Source organism: Neomonachus schauinslandi, chromosome 6, assembly GCF_002201575.2.
Source record: "Neomonachus schauinslandi chromosome 6, ASM220157v2, whole genome shotgun sequence".
NCBI lineage: Eukaryota > Metazoa > Chordata > Mammalia > Carnivora > Phocidae > Neomonachus > Neomonachus schauinslandi.
The window spans coordinates 74,658,235-74,683,364 of NC_058408.1; the positions used below are offsets into that span (position 1 = coordinate 74,658,235).

The following is a 25,130-nucleotide window of genomic DNA, read 5'->3' on the forward strand; positions in this document are numbered from 1 at the left end:
CTGGGCACCCATTTCCTCTCACGTCTGACAGACCTGGGAGAGGGTGCTCTGGGGGCATGGGGCCTGAAAGTTTCCTGCAAACATTGACTAGGGAATCCTCCCATTGAATAGAGGTAGGGGGAGTCCTTACAGCCAACCAAAGCATGGAGAGGGGCTATTAAACGCACAGTACCATACTGAGCGAACGCACCGGGCCAGGCAATGGAGAAACCTGGAAGCCGGTCCTGTTCCACAACTGAGAACTTGTGCAAGCCTGGGGAGTCACCAGCCCTTTCACACCTGGCATCTCCTCCATCAGATGCAGACCTTCTAAATGGGTGGCTCTCAGCTTCCTGTTCCAGCACGCATGAGCGATAGGAGATGCTCCCTTTAGGGCCAATAAATCACTGTGAATGCAAAACAAACAAAAAAATTCACGAGCACCTACTACCTATCAACAGGCACTTGCTATGCACGAGAGGACAGGGATTTCCAGCTGAGGAGGCACAAGCCCGAGGTCTCAAAATCTCCAGGTATTTGGGAGCTCCGACTTAACTCACTTTTAGAATCAGAGAGATTATCTTGTCTCAAAGATCTTTTCCGGTGTTAGATGGATGAAGGAAATCACCAAGGCTGAGCTGACTAAACTATTCCATGACCCATCCCCCTCCTCCTCTTCCTTCTGTCCCTCCTCCAATCACAACCTCCCCATGCTCAGACATCGCTCTCCACTGAGTGGTGATCTGAATCAGTCACTGGATGCTCTGCTCCAACAAAGAGAAATTTGTTCAGCCAATTCAGTCTACAACTTGTCAGATGTGCGAAAGCTGGTTTTGATCAGATAATGATCTGGAACATTTTGTCTTCTCCCTGAAGACGCCCTGCTCTCCAGTGACCCCTAAACTCGGTCCACTAGGAAGAAAAACAGAATAGTAAATACGCAAAATTTTAAATGCCCCATTCTATTTTTAAGATGCTATGTGCCCCTAACTCACTCTACCTTGAAATAAGTTGAACTAGCACATTCTGAGCACTTTTTCTATGTAAGTTTTTGGAGGAATGCAAGGCCAAGATGTGGGAAATGCAGAGACACAGGTGCTGGAAGATCAGAGGGCAAAATGGCGACCAGAACTTGGAATTTCTGTTTATCCCCTGTAGCTCAATCCACAGTGAGTTCTTATGTCCCAGGGGCATGGCTATGAAAAGGTCAACAGAAGCTCTACAATTTCTTACATTTTTGACAGGGTCCTTTATAAGGAAGGAGAACAAAAATGTAATATGTTTCATTCGTGGAAGAGCCAGGCCTGAAGACTGAACGCTTCTCAGATAAAATATTAACCAAAGAAAGCCAGGCTTGTGATGTGTAAGGAGGTATCTGGAATGATATTTACACTCTCAAAATAAAAGAGAGCTTTTCTTAGCCGGGAATACCAGAGAAGACTAGGAAAGAGAATGTTCTTGCCCTACCTTGGTCCTAGGAAGTGGGATTTGGCCTGGTCTCTGGAAAGCAGTAGGATTTGGAAAAAAGAAACACAAAGGGAGACTTTTCCATAGAAGGAGAGCGAAACACGATGGTCAGGCGGGAGAAGGGGAGGCTGGTGGAAAGATCTGTGGGCTAGGACGGGGGTCAAGTCGAGGTGTCACAACCCATAGAGATGGAAGAGTTATTAAAAACTGAATCTTTGAGGGCCCTGAATGTCAACTGAAGAGAATTGATTTTCTTATAAAGGTGATACATTTTTTTTAAAGATTTATTTATTTATTTACTTACTTATTTATTTATTTGACAGAGAGAGACACAGTGAGAGAGAGCGCACAAGCAGGGGGAGTGGGAGAGGGAGAAGCAGGCTTCCCTCCGAGCAGGGAGCCCGATGCGGGGCTCGATACCAGGACCCCGGGATCATGACCTGAGCCGAAGGCAGACGCTTAATGACTGAGCCCCCAGGCATCTCGAGGTGATACATTTTCTGATTAGAAAGAACACTGATTTACCACCAGGCAAAAAATGCTGAGTTAGCAGTTGTGCTGTGTTATTCACAGATTAGGTCATGGCAACCAGCACTCATTGCTTGGGTTTAGATAGCAACACAGAAATCAGAAAAGCAAAGGACAGTAAAAAGGATAAAAGGTATGGAAGTAAGGGGACGGAGGAAACATGAAGGGAAAAAATGGTATCAATCACCAGTTCTGACGGAGCTAGTTGTCGGGTGTAGACAAAGAAGCAGAAGATACGGATCCTCCAGTGCTGAGCACCGTCAGAGATGCTCCCCCGCAACCGTGTCCCTATGTGTGTTCCTTCCCCCCGCCCCCAACCCCTGCAGTTCCACGCACCTCCTTGAAGGAAAACAAAATGACAAAAGTACCAGTTTTGGCTACTAACCTCTCTTTCAGTTGACTCATCCAGTTGCCCAAAACACCTTCTTACTCCTTTCAGAATTTTAATGAGTTTTGTTTTAAGCCCTTTTAACTGGTAGAAGAGATAAGATTTCACAAGCTAATTGAATATGTGCAGCATCACTAAGTTACAGGCCTCCCTTGTTGAAAGCTTTGGCATTGAAAATATGGGTTTTTTTTGTTTTTGGGGGGGTTTTTTTTTAGCTCTTCTGACAACACGAAGGAAAAGACTCTTAGTCACTAAAGGGAGCTGCTCAAAGACAGGATAAACCCAGTAAAATTAATCAGTAATCCCTCCCTAGGTTTCTTACCTGGTGAATTAATGAATTTTAAATTCACCATCCAATTGCTACGATATGGGCTATTTAGTGGAGTAATGGCCCAGAATCTGAGACACCTGGATTGTAATAGTTGGCTTAGTCATTGTTTTGTTTTATTTTGTAGACTTAGGTAAGTGCCTTTACCTCTCTAAGCTACAAGGCTTAGGGGCACTTGGGTGGCTTAGTCGGTTGAGCATCTGTCCGACTCTTGGTTTCAGCTCAGGCCATGATCTCAGGGTCGTGGGATTGAGCCCCACGCTGGGCTCTGCACTCAGGGCGGAGTCTGCTTGAGATACTCTCTCTCCCTCTGTCCCTCCCTGCTCACGTATGCTCTTTCTCTCTAAAATGAATAGATAAATCTTTAAATAAAAATAAAAATAAACTGCAAGCGTAGTAAAATGAGGGGAAATCACCTCTCATTTCCTCTTACAAGAATGAGAGACTTAGGGGCGCCTGGGTGGCTCAGTTGGTGAAACGTCTGCCTTCGGCTCAGGTCATGATCCCAGGGTCCTGGGATTGAGTACCCCATCGGGCTCCTTGCTCAGTAGGGAGCCTGCTTCTCCCTCTGCCCCTGTTTGGGTCCCCTCCTCCCTCACTGTGTCTCTCTGTCGAATAAATAAATAAAATCTTTTAAAAAAAGAATGAGAGATTTGATTCAGAATCTGAAAACTAACCTCAGACATTTTAGAGAAAGCTTTCATGGACATGCGGGAGAAATGATGCTTCACGATCCCGTTTAAAGATGGAGGTCAAGACTCCTGTGAACGTGTCACACAAATCCACACAAATTTTTAAATAGTATGTGTCCTGGTTCTATGAAACTGAAGACTTAAAAGTACCTCCTGTGTTTACACGGATTCCCGTGTTTTAATTTAGCAAAGAGATAGAATCTGGAGATAACTGCATTTCTAGATCAGTGCTTTGTCAGCCATACTCATCTGTGGAGAAGAGCAGATAGGCGCAAGCTTGGCAGGCTGTAGCAACACGGTCTGCACAAAGAATAGGCTCATCAGGTAGCTCCAAAGTCTTAAGGATAGTCTTGACATGCACACTCTTTTCTGGAGACCAAACTTATCACAGACCATGATTATCAAGTGCTCTTTAAAATCCAAATGGATTTAAAGAGGAACAAGGGGCTTACTGAATATCCACTTCTCGGTGGTTGCAAACACAGATGCATCCATGCTCTATTAGGAAAATCTGGAGGGCCAAGAATTTTCAAAAACAACTGCCAGGTTTCCAGTTGGTCTGTGTCAGGTGGACATTGAGCTTACTTCGACAGTAGGGAATGAACCATCACAGCCAAGAAACAAAATGAGAAAAAAGTGAAAGACTTCAAAGAGATGACAGAAAATTTTTAAAAATCACCTTGTGCAAAAGCAAACCGTAATAACTGGAAGCAAAAAATATAAAACTCTCTTTTCCCTTAAATATAAATGAGGCTATCTGCCAAGATCCAGAGCTTGAGTGACAGAGACATTTAAAAAAAAAAGACTCAAGGGGAAAAGAAAAAGTTTTCTTATTGAGTCTCTTTTATACAACAGTTTTTTGGTATAGTGATGGAGGAGGGGGAGGACAGAGAGTGTAAAGCCATATGGTTGGAAATACGATTACTTGGGAATAAGGTTACCCTACGAGAGAGAGACCAAGGAATTTCTCAACGATTCTCAAACTTGATTGTACATTTGAACCACCAGGGGATGCGGCCAAACTGCAGATTCTAATGAGCCAAGTCATGGACTGGGCTATAATTCTGCTGTTCAAACGAGCTCCCCAGTGCTCCCCAATGCTCAGTCCTCCCAACACACTTTATTAGAAACAAGCAAGAACAATGAAAGTGATTGGAATCCTCAGCCCTGATAAATTAATTCAATTACAGGGTCCGAATGGCAGGACTTCTCCATGGTGGAGATAGATCTATCAGGCAACCTGGGTTGGGAGCCGCAAATGCTAAGATTATTAGGTTGATTTCCCTTGATCTGATTGCATTCTCTCTGAACTGCCTTCTGATTATAATTTGATTTCTAGTGCCGGATTTCCTCTGGAGGGAACAGTGCTGGCTAGTCAACTCAACTCCTGCAGGCAGAGTGATGGTGTTGGAAAGAACGTGGCTTTGAGTCAGAGAGAATAGGATTTGTTTGATACATTGATGATAAAAATGAGTAGAAAGAACACGGGAAGGGGCACGACAAGGACACTGAAAATGGCAGATCCTGAACTGTGTGCTCATTACGTGCCGGGCACCATGCTTACTGCCGTCCACAAGAGATCAATCTGCCAGTTGATATCATTACCCCTGTATTACAGACGAGGACATCTAAGGTTACAATGCCAGTAGGGGTCTGTATTAAGATCGAACTCCAAATTTATGTGCTTGGCCAACACACACACACACCCTACTGTGTGAAGCACTTTTCGTTAAAATTGTTACTGAAGTAAGCATTCAGTAAATGGTAATTGTATGTTCTAATTTTTATAGATGGCTTCTACATGGGATTATATTTGAGTCTTTTGTGCATTTGGTTAGTATGAGTCAGACTCTGTAAGCTCTATCAACTCTAATAACATTGATTTCTTGAATCTGTAAAGCTGAGGACTAAACTCCTAATCATGGTAAATCCACCCCAGGGAGTCAACCAGAGTGGTTACTGTATCTTTTTTTTTTTTTTTTTTTTTTTTAAGAGCAGTTACTTTAAAAAATCAACCCGGATAAGTGAAATATTTCTCAGACATTTAAACCAAAGAATTATTCCTTTCTTTTCTATCTATAGGGTTTTCCTTGAACCTTTTTCCTACACATCTATCCATTTTGCATTTTGCTGGATATTTTTTCTTATAAAAGAGACTTTTTCTTATTAAAAAAATCTTTAAGTCTCTCCCGTTTTCAATTTCATAATCGCTAAGGTAATAATCTGATTTCTAAAGCATGCAGCCAGTATGCAAATGAGTGTCACCAAGTGTGTACTGACGAGGGCGTCAAGCATACAGTGGGTGCTGGAAATGGCCAAACACACACTACAAATTAGCAAAGATAACATGTCTTGAACGTCAATGCCCCTGGCCTTTTAGGATGTCAAGGCTTTCAAGGATAATGTGTGCAAAAACCAGGTATTTGTAAATCAAAGACCAGGAAGGACCAAAGTTGTTTCTCACATTCGCCCAACTACACCCATCCTGAGACAGCAGAGAGGATGAACGGATGGATGGTCAGTCACAGAGGCTAGGTACGGAGTGAACACTCGGGTTTGAGTCAATGGAACAGAAAACAGAGAAACCACCAGAGAGGAAGATTCAGCGTGGATCGTATTTGTCCCTCGGCCATCTAACCCAAAACCGCAGTGACTTTAATCTCATTCATGTACTGAGGACGCAGGAGCACATCCTGCCAGTTTGTGCTCCAGCCCAGGGACAGAGGTCAATGTTCTTCTGTCATTCTGCAAATCTAATGCATCTTTTTGACTTAGCATTTTCTAGGAGCTCCTCTTCTCAAATTTCCACTTGTACAGAACATGACTATTTAATTTATTTTGATTATGCTTTATTTAGTATGCACATTCTCATTGTCTAGAGAAATAAGGAACTTTTCAACTAAAGTGCTTTGCCTTTGCTTATGCAAAAAAAAAAACACACAAAAAAACAAAAAACCCTTACAGTGACGTGATCAGGGCAGAGAAGGACAGAGAGCTCCACGTGGGAATGACTAATGGGGACCACGGGGTTCACATGCCTTGACCTTTCCTACAGTAGTTCAGGGGGGTGGGTAGAGCCATGGTGGACAGAGCCACGACTCCTACCACCATCACCCTTAAGCCTTTGAACAGTAGGACAAGAACTCATGTTTCTGATGAAGATCTGAATTAATCAAGAACAGCGGTAGGTAACCACCCACAGGATACAACGTAAACTGAAGTCAGGAAGATCCCTGGGTTGTTTCCTGGTATTATCTGACACCTCTGTATGATTATACCTACTTCGTGACCCCCTTTTCCTTCCTTTTATATCTGCATTCTTCCCTTTCAAGACACTTGATATCCTCCAGTGAAGAAATTCGACCAGTTGGCAGCCACACCGTCATGACACCGATATCTAAGCACGTGACTCTTGGTAGATTCCACGAGGAATGAGAAGGGCAGGGCGTGAAAGGCAGGCAGCCTTGGTTAGCAATACAGAGTCTCCAAAAAAAGTCGTCATTAGTCATTCTTGCCTTGATTGGGTACCAGAAATATTTCTGATCAGATTTTAGTCCCCCCTGGAAAACCTTATATTTAGACCTGTGTGAGACCACTAACATCTCTTACAAACACCGATGATTGTCATTGCTGATCACACCTACAATTCATATGGGGGGGGAGTTTCAGAAAACAGATTCATCTGGGCTCCACGTAGCAAGTTTTGAATTGGAATCTAAAAGGTTTGGGGCAGGGCATCGGTATTTTAAAAAGCACCATAGGTAATTCTGGAAAGCAAGTAGGGCAGAGATCTAGTGCTGTTTTTCTCCACGAAATCCTTGTTCTAATGATCGTCATATCACTATCTAAAGGTTGGTCTTAAATAAGATTCACCTAAAAGTTTGAAAAGAAGCCAAGATGGATATACAAGATGGTGGGTTGTGTTTTCCTGAGAAAGGCATGCATATTTTTTTAAAAAGATTTTATTTATTTCTCTGAGATAGAGATGAATGGGGGGGGGAGAGGGAGAAGCAAGACTCCCCGCTGAGCAGGGAGCCCCAATGTGGGACTGGATCCCAGTACCCCAAGATCATGACCTGAGCCAAAGGCAGATGCTTAACTGACTGGGCCACCCAGGTGCCCCAAAGACATGCACTTTCATGAACACATAAAAATCTTCAGTATTTTTCATATTACTCTATATCTTGAGTATCTAGTCTACCTTTCCACCACCTGCCAACGAAGGGCTGTATGTCCAATATTTGAATCCACTTCAAATTTATATAGCCACTGCATTTAATACGTTTTATTTTTGTGTTTGTTTTAAAAAATGACTTTGGCTTACAGAAACACAAAAGTAACCATGTGAACTCAGGCCACTTGTTAAAATAGGTCAGAGGATTTTTAATATTGTCACAGTTTCAGAAAAAAAGCTTACAAAAATCTTACTAGGCAAAGCTAGAAGTTTAGTAGTATAGTTTAAATAGACTGATTAGAATTAAAGAAACCAGATGAGGTCCAGGTCGAAAATGGCGGCGGCGGCGGTATCTGTGTCCCGGCTGTCTGGGCTGCTAGGTCGTTCCGGGGCACAGCTGGGGCGTTCCATGTCGAATGGCGCCCACGGCGAGGAGGGCTCAGCTCGCATGTGGAAGGCTCTCACCTACTTCGTAGCGCTCCCTGGCGTGGGTGTGAGCATGCTGAATGTCTTCCTGAAGTCGCGTCATGGAGAGCACGAGAGACCCGAGTTCGTCGCCTACCCCCATCTCCGCATCAGGTCCAAGCCCTTTCCCTGGGGAGATGGTAATCATACTCCATTCCATAACTCTCACATGAATCCACTTCCAACTGGCTATGAAGATGAATAGAGAGAACCTGGACCACCACCCAGTGGGGACCACAGCACTGGTTTGGACCATGACTCTTCACACAGACCAGAAAAATCTATGGGACCTTAAGCTCACCTTCTTTACTTGTATCAAATGATGACCAGTATACTGATCTTCCATCCCTTTGCTTACGGCAGGAGATGGCTTAAATAAATAACTTAGATTGGTCCATGAAAAAAAAAAAAAAAAGAAACCAGATGAAAAATAAGCTTCAGAAGTGTTAAAGATCTAACAATGTTGGTAATAATATACAGTTTCTGCTTGTACTTTTGTTTACAGAATGACTTATCTCAGAGATTCTGCCTTAATAAGAGCCAACAGTGGCCAGTATGTGTAATTTGGTATTTCAAAAGTGGCTGCACGATCATTATCATGCATCAGATGGAGGGTTAGACTAGATAACCCTTAACCATTTCTAATTCGGAGGTCCTGGGGCGGGGGGGGAACCCTTAAATGTCTCACCATAAAACAGAGGCCTTTCAATTTCATGAGCGAAATTTCAATTCATCTTGCTAGTAATTTACTGTGTGACCCAGACCATGACTCAAAGGCTGGGAGCGATTCTGGGTCACAATTTCCCCACAATTCTGCGTTGGGGAGGGTTTTATTTTGTGGGTGTGTGCCCGTCAAGGTGTGCCTGGTCAAGAGCTGAAGCAGAGCAAAGCGACCATGACCAATGCCAGTGGGTCCAATAATGGTGCCCATCCTGTTGAACAGGTTTAATGAGCTAATAGATGTAAAGCCCTCCTGGCAGGTGGGCACTGAGACCAGGCTGAATATATTCCACTGGGGATGGTGGTGATGTTGGTTATAGCAAGTGCTGTCTAGCCAGCTTGCAACGTTTTTTGAGAGTCCTTCTTTTTTGATACACATACCCCCCAAAACCCCAACTCACACTTCCAGAAGTAAAACCCCCCAGAATCACATGGATCTTTTATTTGAAAAGAACATTCCTCTCATTTGGTGCACAGAGTGCTAATAAGTGCCCTCAAATATCCTCTCGCTTCCATGGTACGTTTTTTTAATGCCCTTTACTCAATATTTCTAATGAGCTATCACCTACTCTTTACTAGTCTCTTAGTGGGGAAAGTGCCCTGGGTGGTTGGTTCCTTTGCTAGACCATGCTAGTTCATGACCTGGCAGATGGCTTTGCCCAGAGAGAAGCTCACCTCTCTTCCCAGAGCTTATCTTGAAATGTGTACCTGGCTCCAAAATGTTAGGCTGAGCACGTGGAGAACCCAACAACCTACTGTCATAGAATCAACTAAAGTGAGCATAGGGCCAGTAGCATCCATCTCGGAATATGAACCATGACACCTCTATGAAGCCCAAGAGTGCTGGAGTTCGGTCATGGGACAGTAATAAGTGTGTACCCCACGGGGAACATTCCACTTCAGAGACAATCTCTTAATCCATTTTCCATTTCTGCATCTCACCCTCTCCCTAATCTATAATGCTGAAGGCGGCTATGGCGACCTCCAGCAGACATGTGCTTCAACTGAAAACCAGAGAATTTACATCATTCGCCCCAGGGCACCTGAGTTAAGAAGCAGCAGAGCTAGAACTTGAAACTACGAATTCTGCTTCCCGGCCAAAGTTCTCCCACTATCCGCTGACTTCATTTAAAATGAGGGCTAGTGAACATTCTATCCCATAGGTTGGAGGCTGATCTCTTTCATAACTTTATTTATAGAATTAGAAAACCTAGATATGTAAGTGCACCTGTGTGATCTGGGTGAGGTCACAAACAGGAGGCAGACAAAAGCAGAATCTGGTTTCTGTTTCGCAGGCCTGCTGCTACATCACGTCCCAGTGAATTCCTACATTTCAGGTTTCAGCAGGTATATTCGTGGATTCCTTAACACCTCCTCAAGCTCCTTGTGCTCCACAGCTCAAATTTATAAAAAGCAGTGTTTTGGGTTTTTTTTTTGCAAGTGGCAACCATCTAATTAGCTTTTAAAAACTGCCATAACCCTCCACTAACATCTTCTTCCCAGTTATAAGCTGTAATATTTCCATCAGGATATTCCAGAAGCTCCTCAGCAACTGTCTCCAGACTTAAAAATGCCCTTGTTGCTCACTAGGGAGAAGCAGGACTCCAAAAGGCAGGGTTTTCCTGATATTTTAGAAATTCTGGACTAGCTCTCTGGCCCAGCGTTTAACATCACTCTTCCATATCTACATTTGGGAGCTAACTACATAAATTATTTTGCGCATGGTGGTATGATTAATCACACAAAGGAAGCCACCTCCCCTCACACTGAAACAGCCATGATGGCAGAAACCAAACACTGCCTTCTTCTCTGGTACTCTGGGGGCAAATGTCCTGCTCAGCAGTTTTCCTTTACACTGAAAAAAAAAAAAAAAATCCAATGTGGCCTACTTTTCCTCTGAATAAATCTGATTTCAATAAAACTAAAAGGGTTACTTATCACAGCTCTTTTATGCATATTGGAATAACATGCTAGGTGACAAGCTGACCAGGTCGCCTCGCATCGCGTGGTGGCTCTCTGGACCTCTGGGCCGCCTGACCCTCAGAGGAAGCCGTGCATTTCAGTGAGATTGGCAAAAGTGGCTACAGATATACAACCATCAACTCCTGTTAATTAATTTATTTTTTTTTTTTAAGTAGGCTCCACGCCCAGCGTGGAGCTCAGTGTGGGGCTTGAACTCACGAGCCTTGAGATCAAGACCTGAGCTGAGATCAAGAGTCGGATGCTTAACCGACTGGGCCGCCCGGGTGCCCCACCTCTTATTAATTCTAAGGCTATTTTGAATTAGACTTTTAATTTAAAAAATTAGATTATGTGTAATTTTCACTAGAACAGTGTTAGACTGTAAAGGATTTTACGTGGGGAAATATAGGGTTAGAGTAATGGCGTACATACTAATTCCAAATGAATCCTTTAGTCATTTTGAAAAGACCGAGCTTACCTAATCTTTCTTTTTTTTTTTTTTTTTAAAGATTTTATTTATTTATTTGAGAGAGAGAGAGAATGAGAGAGAGCACATGAGAGGGGGGAGGGTCAGAGGGAGAAGCAGACTCCCCACCGAGCAGGGAGCCCGATGCGGGACTCGATCCAGGGACTCCAGGATCATGACCTGAGCCGAAGGCAGCCGCTTAACCAACTGAGCCACCCAGGCGCCCCTTACCTAATCTTTCAAAGACCACAAATAGAGTCTCCTGGCTGCTTTCCAGCATCAAGTGGAATTTTAAGCAATATCTATGTAAATTTACAGACACTTCAACAAATCTAAATTAAACTTCTAAAACCTAAGTCACACCTTCATAGATAGGAAAAACCTTTGAAACGCCCCAATAAATAATACCTTGTTTCTAAACCAGGATGGAAGTTTCATGGTAAAAGCAAACTTGCTTCTCAAAGCTGGTCCTAAACAATATGTATAAAAACTGTACATACTGGAGCATTATGAGAACACACTGGAAAGCCCACATCCACAGTGAACAAGGATCTGTGATGGAGGGAATTTCAAAATAGTGGACTTGGGGTTCAGAGGCCAAAGCAAATTTCAGCTCTTCCATCCAGGTAAACTTCAATGCCCCCCAAGGAATTATCCCTTCTCTGGGTTCATATAGCCTTCTGGTTTGGGCTTGTAAAATGACCATTCATAGGGCACCTGAGTGGCTCAGTCAGTTAAGCATCTGCCTTTGGCTCAGGTCATGATCTCAGGGTCTTGGGATTGAGCCCCGCATTGGGCTTCCCGCTCCACAGGGAGTCTGCTTCTCCCTCTCCCACTCCCTCTGCAACCCTCCTTGCTTGTGCTCTCTCGCTCTCTCTCTCTGTCAAAGAAATAAATAAAATCTTTAAAAAATGACCAGTCATGCCGTTCCTTGTCACGTCTAATTCTATGTGACCTCAAGCTCTCTGGAAGCAGGAGTCCTATCCTATTTATGACTTCAGTCTTCAGAGGGATAGTGTTCAACTTCTACTTGGCCAGTTGTGGTAGAACATATATTCCAAAGCCAGCTGCAGCAACATATGTCCCAGGCCACCTGATGTCATTGCATGTGGCATTGACATTCCTTCAGAGAGGGTCAGTCCTTGACTCTGAAGAGATGTGTCTAAGTCTATTCCTATGCCCCACCCACCTGTAACCTAAGCGCACATTTGAGATTGCCCCAATCAGAAGATGGCAGAAGTCACAGCGTGTGACTTCTGATACAAGGTCATAGGAAGCATAAAAGGCATTGCCTTGGTCTGTTGGACTGTTCTCTGTAGAGAGGTCTCTCTCCACGGGAAGAGACGAGATCCCGCTGGCTATCAGCACCAATTTGCCACATGAGTGAGCTACGTGGAAATGGGTCATCCAGCCTCAGTCTTTCCTTCAGATAACTGGTGCCTCTGTCAATACCTTGTTACAATCCCGTGACCCCCCCCACCCCACAACTGAGCCCTTCACAAATTCCTGACCCAAAGAGAAACCATGAGAAGTAATAAGTTACTACTGCTGTTCAAGCGACTAACTTGGGGGGTGATTTGTTATGAAGCAACGCATGACTAATATAGCAGAAGTCTTTAAAAAATAAAATCTAAGAATCTGTAACATATAAAGTAAATTTATTGAACACTACTAGAAGCCATGTCGCATTTAACCAAAATGCCTTGCAAATAGCATGGGTTGCATTTTCTCTCTGAATATTAAAGTATGCTTCAGGCGCTTCAAAAGTTTCACTTTGTAATCATTCCAGTAAATGATGGTCAGATAGACACTGTGTCTTGGAGCTCCTGTGTGTCAGAGGAGAGATTATGTGGGGAACTGTTTTCCTAAGACTGCAGTGATAGAGTAGGAAAGGACAAGCACCACAGGACATGACCACTGACATCTATTTCTGGCATAAAACAAACCATATAAGGCTTTATGTTGCATTCTTGTCAATACCAAGTTTCTGAAGGGTGGAGAAAGAGGTTTTTTCCCATGAAGTAACCATCAAGGCTTTTACAGCGAAAATCAACGAGTTCCGCCTGCTGAATGTCTGCTACAGACACTGAGTGGGCAGGTGGAGGGGCTTTGCCAATTATCAGCGTGCCGTCCTTTGGGTGGTCATCCCATGTTTGTGGGTCTGAGTTATCACTGAGAAGAGAGCGATGAAAGCACCTTCCTTCACTGGGAAGTCAGGTGGGGTTCAGCCGATCAATACCACTTCCTTGGCCAGGGATCTTTATCGTGGAATTTGTTTTAACCCAAAGGGTTTAGATCCCTTCAACGATCTCCAGAAGAAGTCTGCTATCCCCTAAAACTCTGCTTGCCTACCTGGCATGACTCAAAGATCTCTCTGATTCCACACTCCCCCACCATCTGCCATGTGTAGATGGGTCCATTATACTCCTTGCTAAGCGCTGTTCTAATAGAGTGGACTAATTCAATCCAGAAAATATTTATCTAGTTCCTGCCATTGCCAGGCTCTTGTACTACATCCTGGACACCATAATTATGAAAACAGTGTCTTTCTTTAACAGCCATTTATGGAAAGTGTGCCATATGCCTTGTGCTGGAGCACAATAGCAACTAAGAATAGGGGCTCCTGACTTTGAGGAGGAGGAGGATGGAAGGAGAGGGAGGAAGGGGGAGGGGGAGGAGGGAGAAGGGAAGAGGGAGGAGGGAGAGGAGAAGGGGAAGGGGAAGGAGGGGGAAGGGAAGGAGGGGAAGGAGGGAAAGGAGGAGGGGAAGGAGAAGGAGGAGGGGGAGGGGAAAGAGGAGGAGGGGGAGGAGGAGAAGAAGGAGAAGAAGACGGGGAATCTTGATTGCTCCAGCAGTATTTCCAGTAATAGTTCTGGTTCACCTACATTTTCTTACTAGAATCCTTTCTTCTCCTTTACAATGATCTTTGCAACCAACACAGTAACAGTGCTTTAAAATAAAACTCTGGAGGTGTGCAGTGTGCAGCTTCTGCCTAAGAAGCTGAATCCCATCATGGGAGAGAAAAAAATGTTATTGTCATCATGAATACAGGGATACAAAAATGTGCAGGTTTTGCAGGATCTGTCTATATAAAGAAGCGCTAACATTAGCAGTGCTGTAGCCTGGGCCTTTCCCACCCCTTTCCCTCCAGAAAGAATCTGCAGTTCTCTCACCGTGAAAACCTGGGTGTCAAGAAAATCCCATTCACAACATGAGTGGGTTGGTGGCATCCACACTCCATCTACTACTCCCGTGGGGAATATTGGCACAAACGACCCCGTCCAAGACCGGCCACCCACATGAGCAGAACCATAGGCAATTTTGCTCTCATCTTATAACTAACTGGATGCCCTTTAAAAAAAATTCAGGGCCCAGTTTTATTTTCCCAAATTCCACAAGACAGTATTACCAGAAAAAAAATAAAAATTCTGAAGTAGGATGGGCCTGTCCAACAGCCTATGTTATCAGGCTTTAGATATATCTTCACTGAGCCTATTTGTTTTCTTTTCAAAAAGGGGGGAAAGCGACAACAAAAGCTCTTCTCTGATTAATGTTTCAGCATCGATTTAATTCTGGTATCCAGGAGAAGAAGCACAGTGTGGTAGAGCAAGGACTGCAGAATACAAAGGAAATTTCTATTAAGAACCTACAGAATAATCTTGACAAGTCACCATATATGTGATTCTACTCTCCTTTCTGCAAAGTCTGAAAAATTATCCCTCAGGAACATTCAAGGGAATTAAAAAAAAAAAAACCTACAAGTAACTTTACAGTGGCAGGGTATTTTTAAAGAATGTAAACAAAGCGGGGTGCCTGGGTGGCTCAGTCGTTAAGCGTCTGCCTTCAGGTCAGGTCATGATCCCAGGGTCCTGGGATCGCGAGCCCCGCATTGGGCTCCCTGCTCAGCGGGAAGCCTGCTTCTCCCTCTCCCACTCCCCCTGCTTGTGCTCCCTCTCTCACTATGTCTCTCTCTGCCAAATAAATAAATAAAAAATCTTTAAAAAAAAAGAATGTAAACAAAGCTAAAAGATTGAGATATTCTGGAATTTATATTATATGCCTGCAAAATATAAATGGGAATCATAGTAATAACGAAATCTTCCTTTACTGAGTATGTCCTATGTGCCAGAACCATGCTAAGCACTTCACATGTGCAGTCTCTGATTTCACAATTAAACAATCCCATGGGGTAGCAACCCATTCATAGATGAGAAAATTAAGGTTTGGCAACGACAAAAATCTATCAAAAATCACATGGCTCAGAGGTAGAGGAGTTAGACTTCAGATTCATGTGTCTGATGCTGAGGACTCTCACACCACCCCTGTGTTCTTGCTAATAATGCCCAGAGGGAGGCTCCTTCATCTTTCCGCATCTGAGCCCAGACAGCACAGGACAAAGACCCTTCAACTGTCTTCTAATACCTCTGATCAAAACAGACAAGTCATTGGTGTGGTTCGTTCGCCCCCATCTGCCACCCAGACTTTCAGTTCATTTTGAAATACATAACTCATCCTTCTCTTATGCAACACAGACCCAATGCCTTTATGCTTCATATCATAAAACCTGAAAGGGATGCCTGGGTGGCTCATTTGGTTAAGCGTCTGCCTTCAGCACGGGTCATGATCTCAGGGTCCTGGGATCAAGCCCCGCATCGGGCTCCTTGCTCAGTGGGGAGCCTGCTTCTCCCTCTCCCTCTGCTGCTTCCCCTGCTTGTGCTCTCTCTCTGACAAATAAATAAAATCTTTTTAAAAAATATAAACACCTGGAAACAGCAGCTTTGATCAGCTTCATCCATTGATTAGTGAGTGGCTCCCTCAAACCAGCGTGCGAGAGAGAAGCCATCACGTGATGTGGGAATAAAGTGGGACATCCATCATCGGAACTAGGATGTTACACAGACTCTCCCGACTTGGAGCATCTAGTGATTTTATTCTTGGTGTATCGCATCGTTTGGTTGTACTCGTGGACACCATCAGTGGTATTTCTGCATCTCAGTTCACTGATGAGAACTATGGAGATCAGGAGACATCTGATATCTCATCCAAGTTATCAGAGGTAGAACGCCCTGCCCACACTGGTATCTGCCTGACTGCTCCTCATTCAGTGTCCCCTCATCATCTGTGTTAGTGACTTGGGAGGGTGGCACCTTTAATGGCCTTGCAATTCCATCAGTCTGTCTTGGTGACAGTATATGAAGAGTTGGGGCCATGTGAGTTCGACTGCCAGGTCCCCGTCCCAGTTCTAGCCCCACTGCTGACCTTGGCCAGTCATTCCGTTGTCCCAACCTTCTGCTTCTGCACCCCTACAATCCAGATGAGGAGAGCACCTCGCAGGATGAAATCTAGTAATGACCTCAGCACTGTGGCTGGCACAGAAGTGCTCAGAAATGATTTATAATGTTTATTCTATGAGCCCTAGGCTTAATCTCAGCCTCTCCTTAGTGCCATGGTGTTGATGTTCCTTAATGTTATAATTATCTGCCTGCATCCTGCCTTTTCAATGGAAAGTAAGCTCATTTAGGGCAGGAGTGTTACAAATCTCTAATACTGTCCATCCAATATCGTGGGTCCTTGTATTTCCTGGTATACCACTGAGCATCCCTAAAGGGGGTGTGTATCTAGCTGAAATGTGCACACGCACACATACACACACACTTCTAATAGGCAATTTCATATTTTCTCTCTTTAAAATACTAAAAATTCTTATTTGTGTCTTAACAAATAATCTTCTTAGACAGTGACATTGGAGATGGTGGAAGAATGGCCCTAAACCCGCACCTTGGGGCGCCTGGGTGGCTCAGTCATTAGGCGTCTGCCTTCGGGTCAGGTCATGATCTCAGGGTCCCGGGATTAAGCCCCGTATCAGGCTCCTTGCTCAGCAGGAAGTCTGCTTCTCCCTCTCCCACTCCCCCCGCTTGTGTTCCCTCTCTTGCTGTCTCTCTCTCTGTCAAATAAATAAACGAAATCTTTAAAAAAAAATAAATCCTCACCTTGACAACGGGCCAATGGACATATTTATATTTCAGTGCATAGAAGAAACACAGATCTGTAGCCTCCCCCACAAATGCACCAACACACACCCTTCTGGAACTAGCAGGAGAAACCCCCAGTGCCTGCTGTAAGATGTGCTATTTGAGACAGGTTCTCTCACTCCCCCGAGAGGGGAGAATATACCACTTATCTCAGCCTTGGCGGAAGACAGAGCTAATCCCTGTGAAGTACTGGGCACCAGGCCTGGCTTATGGTAAAAGATTAATTATCACCATCTCATTATGGGGTCAAATATAATGTTGCCAAGGGAGCTGTGTTATACCCCTCTAGCTCTGGATTTCATCTGCTACCAGTGAGTAGATTTTCACTGGCCCCAAACCATACCATACGGTGGGGGATGGGGGGGGGGTGGATAAAAAGAAAAAAGAGCTCACAAACCCCTACACAGATCAAGAAAATTCAAATGTTGTGACAGACCAGTCACACCGAGATATGGATGCAGTGCACTTCACTCAGCTTTTCCTGCTGATGGGATCTGTCAGAGGAAGCAGCAACACTGCAGGTGAGTGCTCTAGACCCACACCCGGATGAGGAACGAGGTCAGGTCCTCAGTGGACTCCTTTGGGGTTCCCCTACGGGTCAGGACTATAGGTCAGAAGCAGAAGTATCACCTTCTGGGATAGGAAGCTTTATCTCTTCAGTCAATAAATATCATTGTGTGGGATATCTAACAGGCTTGTCTTAGGTTTTTGGGCAGGATTCATTTTCAAGGAAGAGGGTAAGAGGAAAGTTGCTAAGGCATTTATTTACCTGCAGGTATGGATTACTAACAGGGTGCCTTAAGACGGAGCAAAAAAATATTTAACTCTTTGAAAGTTAACTTTTGTATTGGAAGACTATACATTTAATCTGTTGCACATCTTTTTTAAAAAAAAGATTTTATTTATTTATTTGACACAAGCAGGGGGAGCAGCAGAGGGAGAGGGAGAAGCAGGCTTCCTGCAGAGCAGGGAGCCCGATGTGGGGCTCGATCCCAGGACCCTGGGATGATGACCTGAGCCGAAGGCAAATGCTTAACTGACTGAGCCACCCAGGTGCCACTAATCTGTTGCACATCTTAAGATGCTCTTCCACCAAAATGTTCAAGAATGAGTACACAGCCAAGTAGGGGTCATGGGGAGGGGTGGGTAGGAGGCAGGTACACAGTGAACGTGGTGTGTGGCCTGAAGCAGCCTTTGGTATAAAATTTGTTTTTGAACATTTTTCATTCTAATGTGAGAGATTTGGTAAATTTTAAATGAAGACTTAGAATGATTTTCTCTTAAATTACTGGTTTTCTCCCCAAACTTTTTTGACTTTGATATTCTTGTAATAATAAATAAAATAAATTTGGCCATTAGATCGTTGTATTTCCTGGAGCATGACTGAGGATCCCTGGAGAAAATGTCTACCCTGTGAGAAGTATAGTTTAAATAATTTTAAAGTATCTTCTTAATCTTACCAAATGATTCAGGTTTCAGGCCAGAGACACACATAAACAAGTTCAATGCAATGAGAAGTCCATAAAATGAGTAAGAAAGTGTCTTTGGTAACCAAGGACAAACTATCAAATTTTCCTCGAAAAGGGAATTTTTAGTTTTCCTCTATGGGGAGTATTATTTGGTTGGTCATGCAACCACTGTCTTACTGTCCGGCAATTCATTCATAAGGTCAAATGGTTCATGAAAGTATGCAGTCTCCAGGACTGGTATGGACAGTGCCCGTTCCTCGTTAGGAAGAACACTCTAGATGCTCTCTACGATCACTGTTCCATATGCCTCCCCTCTCCCGAGCTTCCCCAGTGTTAAAAAAACCCTAATCTTACTGACGTATTCATGTTTCTCCAACATGATCCAAACTAAGATGTCCCATTCAGCTCCTAGAGTATACACTCATTACTCTAAGATAATGAGCATGCTGACATTCCTCTGGTGACATTTACTGATCCCACAGCTGCTCCTTCTACCTCTTTCCTAAACAAGAAAGCATGTGGCCTCTGTGGTTATTGCCATTCATCTCATGGCCACGAGAATAACCAGACTTAGGAAGCTGTCAATACTAAGAGTGGTGAAGATGGAGAGAAACTGGGATGCTTGGCAATATCATTAACCTTTTTTTTTTTGAGAGGGAGAGAGGGAGGCCAAAGGGCAGGAGAGAGAATCTTGAATAGGTTCCCCGCTGAGTGCCAAGCCCAACGTGGGGCTCAGTCCCACTATCCTGAGATCATGACCTGAACCAAAATCAAGAGTCGGATGCTTAACCAACTGAGCCAACCAGGCACCCCTCAATGAGCTCCTCGAAGCCTACTCTATGTCTGGAAAATATATTTTGCTACTGAAAAGGTTTGGCTGAGGAAGTCTTGTTACATTCAGTCAAAAGTATCTCATTGTTTCACTGGAGAGAGATTACACAAGATTTACAAAACCTGCATTCAATTTAAGACAGGAGAGGGAGGATGGATGTGGTGAGGTAGCATTCTACTTCCAATGCCCTGGACTGACATTTCATTATAATTGGAAAGCATCACCTAAAACCAAATGTGCTGTACAGATGTCAAATTTAGCAAAGGTAGACTCACGTAGAAAATATCATCTTGATAACGAGAAAAGTAATTGCTTGTTAGTATTATTTCTTCATCATAAACAATGGCATTAGGTATAACATCTCTTAAATAATTTTGCCTTTGATTCTGAGTACCCCGAAATATGTAAATGTAGCCCTCAAATTAGGAATTATGCTATAAGGGGTCACACAAAAACAGTTGTCTGATTTCACTTAGTTTGCTGCATTCTCTCAAATTTTCACTTAAATATATCTGTTAGCAGTCTACAATCTTAATTTCTTTATTAAGAAGCAGGAATAGGAGCAATCACTTATAAATATCACTAGAATGCTGGAAGCATTAAAATAATTAAACGTGTAACATATATCTTGTTCCTAAAAGACATAATATAAAACACAACCACAGACCATTTAAAAAATGAGCAATATAGATTTATGTGGTTACTTCAAATCCTGATCATTTTTCTGAACCCAATTCCATGCTGATCTAAAATCTGAAATAAATTACCAGAACACAGAATTCCACAATGATCACAAAATGCCATCTTAGAATTCAGCCTTCCTTTGTCAGATTTAATTTAGACCAAACACAAAGCATGCATGAAAGTGACAGCTATTGGAAACATCATGCTCAAAGCAAGCGAACAGTGATGAAATGATCAAGGAGCAGTTGATAACACCAACTGGTTTTCCGTACAACAAGGGAAGTTAAATAGGGCGGAGAATTAAAAGCCTGAAATTGTTATCTAATACACGAATGTGATCTGTACCCATGACGATGGCCACAGGAACCATCGATATCTTTCCAGCTGAAATCAAGGGCAAGATACAGAACTCGATTCTTGACACTCCACGATCTGACATGCTTCCAAATCATCCTGTGCTATGGCTTTCATCACACTGTACTGAAATTGTTGACTTGCCTGTGGTTCTCATTGGCTTAAATCCCTAAGACAAGGAACTGTCTTTTCTCTTTGTAACTATGGTATGGAGTAGACGGTCACAAAGTACATGCTCAATAAACAAATGAAAAAAGAACAAATAGAAAGTAAGGATTGCACAGAGTCACTAAAGCTCTTACCAAGGGTAAGGTTATTTCTCTTCCTTGCCTGTTTTTATACTGTTTGCTTTTTCCAACTGAGATAACTCTGGGATTTTCACTCTGGCTCCCTAACGCTCCTGGGTAACCACAAAGGTGATTATGGTCTGCTCAATACTTCAAAAAGCCTATCGGAAGCTACATATTTACTTTCAATTAAATATCCCATTGCTGACTATATATCCTGTGGCTTTGCTGTAGGCTAGGATTGTATCAACTGAGCACAGTAACACTCAACCCAGCTCAGAAGTCATGATTAACAGTTACCTACAAACGACTAAGAAAAAAATGGACAACTGGTCATTACCCAGAAAATACAGTTTTGTAGGCAATAATATTTCAAAACCTGGGGTCCATGTAGCAGAAGAAGACAATAAAAAGCATCTCTGGTGATAAAAATACTTGAAATCCCTGGATTATTATTCAAGTCAGCAAGGAGCTTGTTATATGTAAGAAACGACTTCGTATTCCTTTATTTGAAAACTCTATATTCTAAGATTTCACTTCCTTTAAAGTTTTCTGCCTTAGATCCAGCACTCATGTCTTTACTTTCTGGTTATTATATCCCACCAATAACTACTAATTCTTACTGTTTTTTGAAGTCACCAAAAGGAACCATTGGAGAGGTAGACTAATGAATGCAGCTATTAGTATGTAACAAACTATTAAAATAAAAAAAAAAACAGTCTTGTTATTTGTGTATATACATTTACAAGCAAATTGAAGAAATCCCAGTGTCCTTATTGTGCATGAATTTGGTAGACCAATTAGTATGAAATGCAATTTGCACTAATTCATCAGGGGCAAAGCGAGCATGAAATTATCTTGACTTGTTAATTCAGCTTTTATAGTAAATTGAGTATTTTTCCCAGTGGTACTCCCTTGTCATAGGAAGTACAGACATAGACAATCTAGGCAGTAACACCATGAACTTTCTCTTCAAATCCCATTTTATATTACATTTCAAAGATGGGGAAAAAAAATTAGGACAGTTTGTACCCACACCACTCATTCACCAATAATAAAAAGAGAGCACCCCCTTCCTAGTATGACATCATCACTGTTGTCATCCTGGAAATTACTGCTCATGGACTTTTGACCCCATTTGGCTATGGGGTCACTTATGCAGAGCATTTGAGATTTGAGGAGATTTACATTGTGCATGGCTTTCCTAATGTTTTGGCTTGAGTGTGCCCAAAGGGTAGAAATGGTCAGAGGAAAGAGCAGTTAACTTTAAGACAGACAAATTCATTGCCAGCATACATTAACTAGACTTCTTTTAGTATCAAAAAACCTTTACCAGTTGATTCCCAATGAGTTGCTAGGTATGGCAGAAGGAGTATCTAGCGACTTAAGAGGAACACTTTACTGGTAGCAAAAAGATTGGGTCTTCACTTTGGCTCCATTGTACCTGGCTGAGTGACCTGAAGACACCACCCTGCTTTGTTTATTTAACCAACAAATCATGGCTTTGTCTATCAAGGGCAACCTTACACTAGGGTGCTAGATAGGAGTAACATACATTGCCTGCCTACTTCGTGGATTTTTGTGAAGGTATTACATGTGAAAAAGTATGTGAAAATAACTCATAAACTATAATTTTCTGGAAATATAAGATATTATTGCCCATTTTAAAGCAAATATGCAGGTCAAGATATCTCCTGAACTAAGTGTGATATATTACTGAATGTGCTTTTATACCAAGAAATTACATAAAATAAAAATGGTAGAAAAATCTATCGCCATTTTTCACAGATCTCTGACTTAGGGTACTGTCTTCATATATATATATCAGGCAGGCAAAACCGCAGAGAGCCTGCCGTGCTCAGAGCCCCATTCTAACAGAAACGACCATGTGCAGCTGACTTTACAAATGACAGGGAGCATAAGAGCATCTGGTCCAACAGTAGCCAATCTGTAGGGGACAATAGGGATAATTTCCTCTCTACAGAGCTTGGGGCTGGAGATAACAGTGAATCAAGTCAGGTGACTGCAGGGATAGAAGAAGGAAAGATACACCAGAAAGAATACAGACAACACGAGAACTGACTTGTTGCAGAAACAAGTTCTAATGTTGATGAAATTAAGGAGACAACATGGAAGCTGGTGTCGTGGTGAATTCTGGGTGAATGTCAAATTCGTAAACTAGCTCAGGCTCTTTGAAGCCCTCTTATAGGGTGGTTTCTCTTTTTCCTATGAAGTCCAGTGTAGTCCCTGTCCCTGCGTTCCTATGCAGTATGGCCAGAGGGTCATGCTTATTGTCACATGAATCCTCATGGACAATCCCCTGCCAACTTTTAATCCCAACCAAGGAATTTACTGCAACCCAAAGGAATCTAACGCAGATGAACACCCATGTGATGGACTTGGAACACTTTATTTCATGTAACCTAAAGCTGTCTTGCTTTAGGACAAAAAGCAATAAGTATACTTTTTTTCTTTTGTTTTTTGGGTTTTTTTCCATGATGCAAAGCTATTTTGATTCTCTGGCTTTAGTACCTGTTGTATTATTTGAGATCTTTGCTAGCCTATTGTATAATATAAATAAAGTCTCTTTTTGGTAATAGCAGAGTACAAAAGTGAGGAGGAGGAAAAGTAGGTCTATATATGACACCATAAAATTTAAATAGAGCAAAAAATCAAATCAAATGTGATAAGTCGGACTTTGATGAAGATTCAGGACACAGCCCAGGAACTTTGAATTGCAAACAAACTAGTTCCCGATCCCTTTACTCTAATACCTTATTTCACTTAAAGTCGTGTTTCTCCAAGTTTTAATTCTGTGTCTCTTAGAAAGATTGCTCACCTCTTGTCCTTTCTGCCGTGTTTCTCGTTCTAAAGAGGTGAAAAAAATTTACTTTTCTTAAACCTCTTCAACCTTTCTCTGTAGGACTGTTTTTTGTTTTTGTTTTCTAATCCTAAAATGAGAATCCCCTTGTAAAGTGGGTTGGACACAACCACCCCCCTCCTGTGCACAACCCTAAGACGTATTCCCCATCTCCTGTGGCCTGTCCTACATATAAGCGTTAGGAGTTCTAGCCTCACTCTGGGATGAGATGTGGTATTACTGCTGAGCTGGGATTTCAGACTGAAATAGGAAGGGCCTCTAGACTGCAAATGTGTCACCCACATCCCTGCCTTCTCTCTAGGCTCTAGCACCTGCTTACTCCCACCTTGGAATGCTCTTGTTCCCCTAAGTCATTGTGCCCTGTTTTCTATGGAATATCAAGTAGAAATCTACCACACTGAATCGGTTGGGATTATTTTTTTTTAAAAGATTTTATTTATTTATTTGTCAGAGAGAGAGAGAGAGCACAAGCAGGGGGAGCAGCAGGGCAGAGGGAGAGGGAGAAGCAGGCTCCCCGCCGAGCAGGGAGCCAGACATGGGGCTCGATCCCAGGACCCCAGGATCATGACCTGAGCCGAAGGCAGCTGCTTAACAACTGAGCCACCCAGGCGCCCTTGAATCGGTTGGGATTATAACCTAATATGAAGTGAGCTGTAGACAGACAGACTGTGAGGTTTGACCACAGGTATTTAGATGTCTGGCCATGACACCACCTTTGGAAGGCAAGGCAGGGTGGGCGAATGCCGAGGCGTCAGACAGCAGGAGCACCATGTGGGGGTCCAAAGAAAAGGACATGACGGATTGCAAGCTTTACCTCTGTCTCTTCTGCGTGTGTCACGTATAGCCTTTGCTCAGCCACGGGATGATAAAAATAACTTTCTGTTGACTTTTATAATATTAAATCTCAAAAGAACTAACATAGCTTCCTCTTTCTAACATAATCCAATGAAGAGAGACATTTAAGGAAATTATTCATTGAAATGCATAGCTGCTTTAAAAAAAAAAAAAACCGAATGACAGACATACTGTCTATAAAATTCTTTGAAATACATGTCTCCCTTAGTCACCTTTTTTTCTAAATTCCTTTACTCCCTTAATTGACTCCAAGGCTACCTGAACACTAGAAGATGCATTTGGAGCTACGTACTTTGATTGTAAAATATGGGCATTTTATGGAAATTAGTCTGAGTTTCCACCAAGTTCATGGGGCAGAGACTCTTTGGATGAATGGATATTTTGAATTAGCTAATGGAAAAAGGTTCCGAGATGAATTTTTTTTTCCTCAATAAGCTGCAAGCAGGTCTGTGTGAGATACAAAGTCAAGCACTGGGAACTGCGGCTATCCACCTTCTTAATGTGGCTAAAGTCACATTAAGTCCCCTCCCCCCCCCCCCCCCCCCCCCCCCCCCCCCCCCCCCCCCC

The 25,130-nt window shown here is 42.9% G+C and overlaps 2 protein-coding genes across 3 annotated transcripts in view; one reads left to right on the top strand and one right to left on the bottom strand.

The window, feature by feature from the left end:
• Nucleotides 1–25,130, bottom strand: part of PRKG1 (protein kinase cGMP-dependent 1) — a 1,258,435-nt gene that overhangs the window by 881,805 nt on the left and 351,500 nt on the right. The gene's annotated exons all lie outside the window — the stretch shown is intronic.
• Nucleotides 7,884–8,419, top strand: LOC110585947 (cytochrome c oxidase subunit 6A1, mitochondrial-like). The gene has a single exon (XM_044915996.1). It carries the CDS (start codon nt 7,891–7,893, stop codon nt 8,224–8,226), a length of 336 nt encoding a protein of 111 aa, XP_044771931.1. The 5' UTR covers nt 7,884–7,890; the 3' UTR covers nt 8,227–8,419.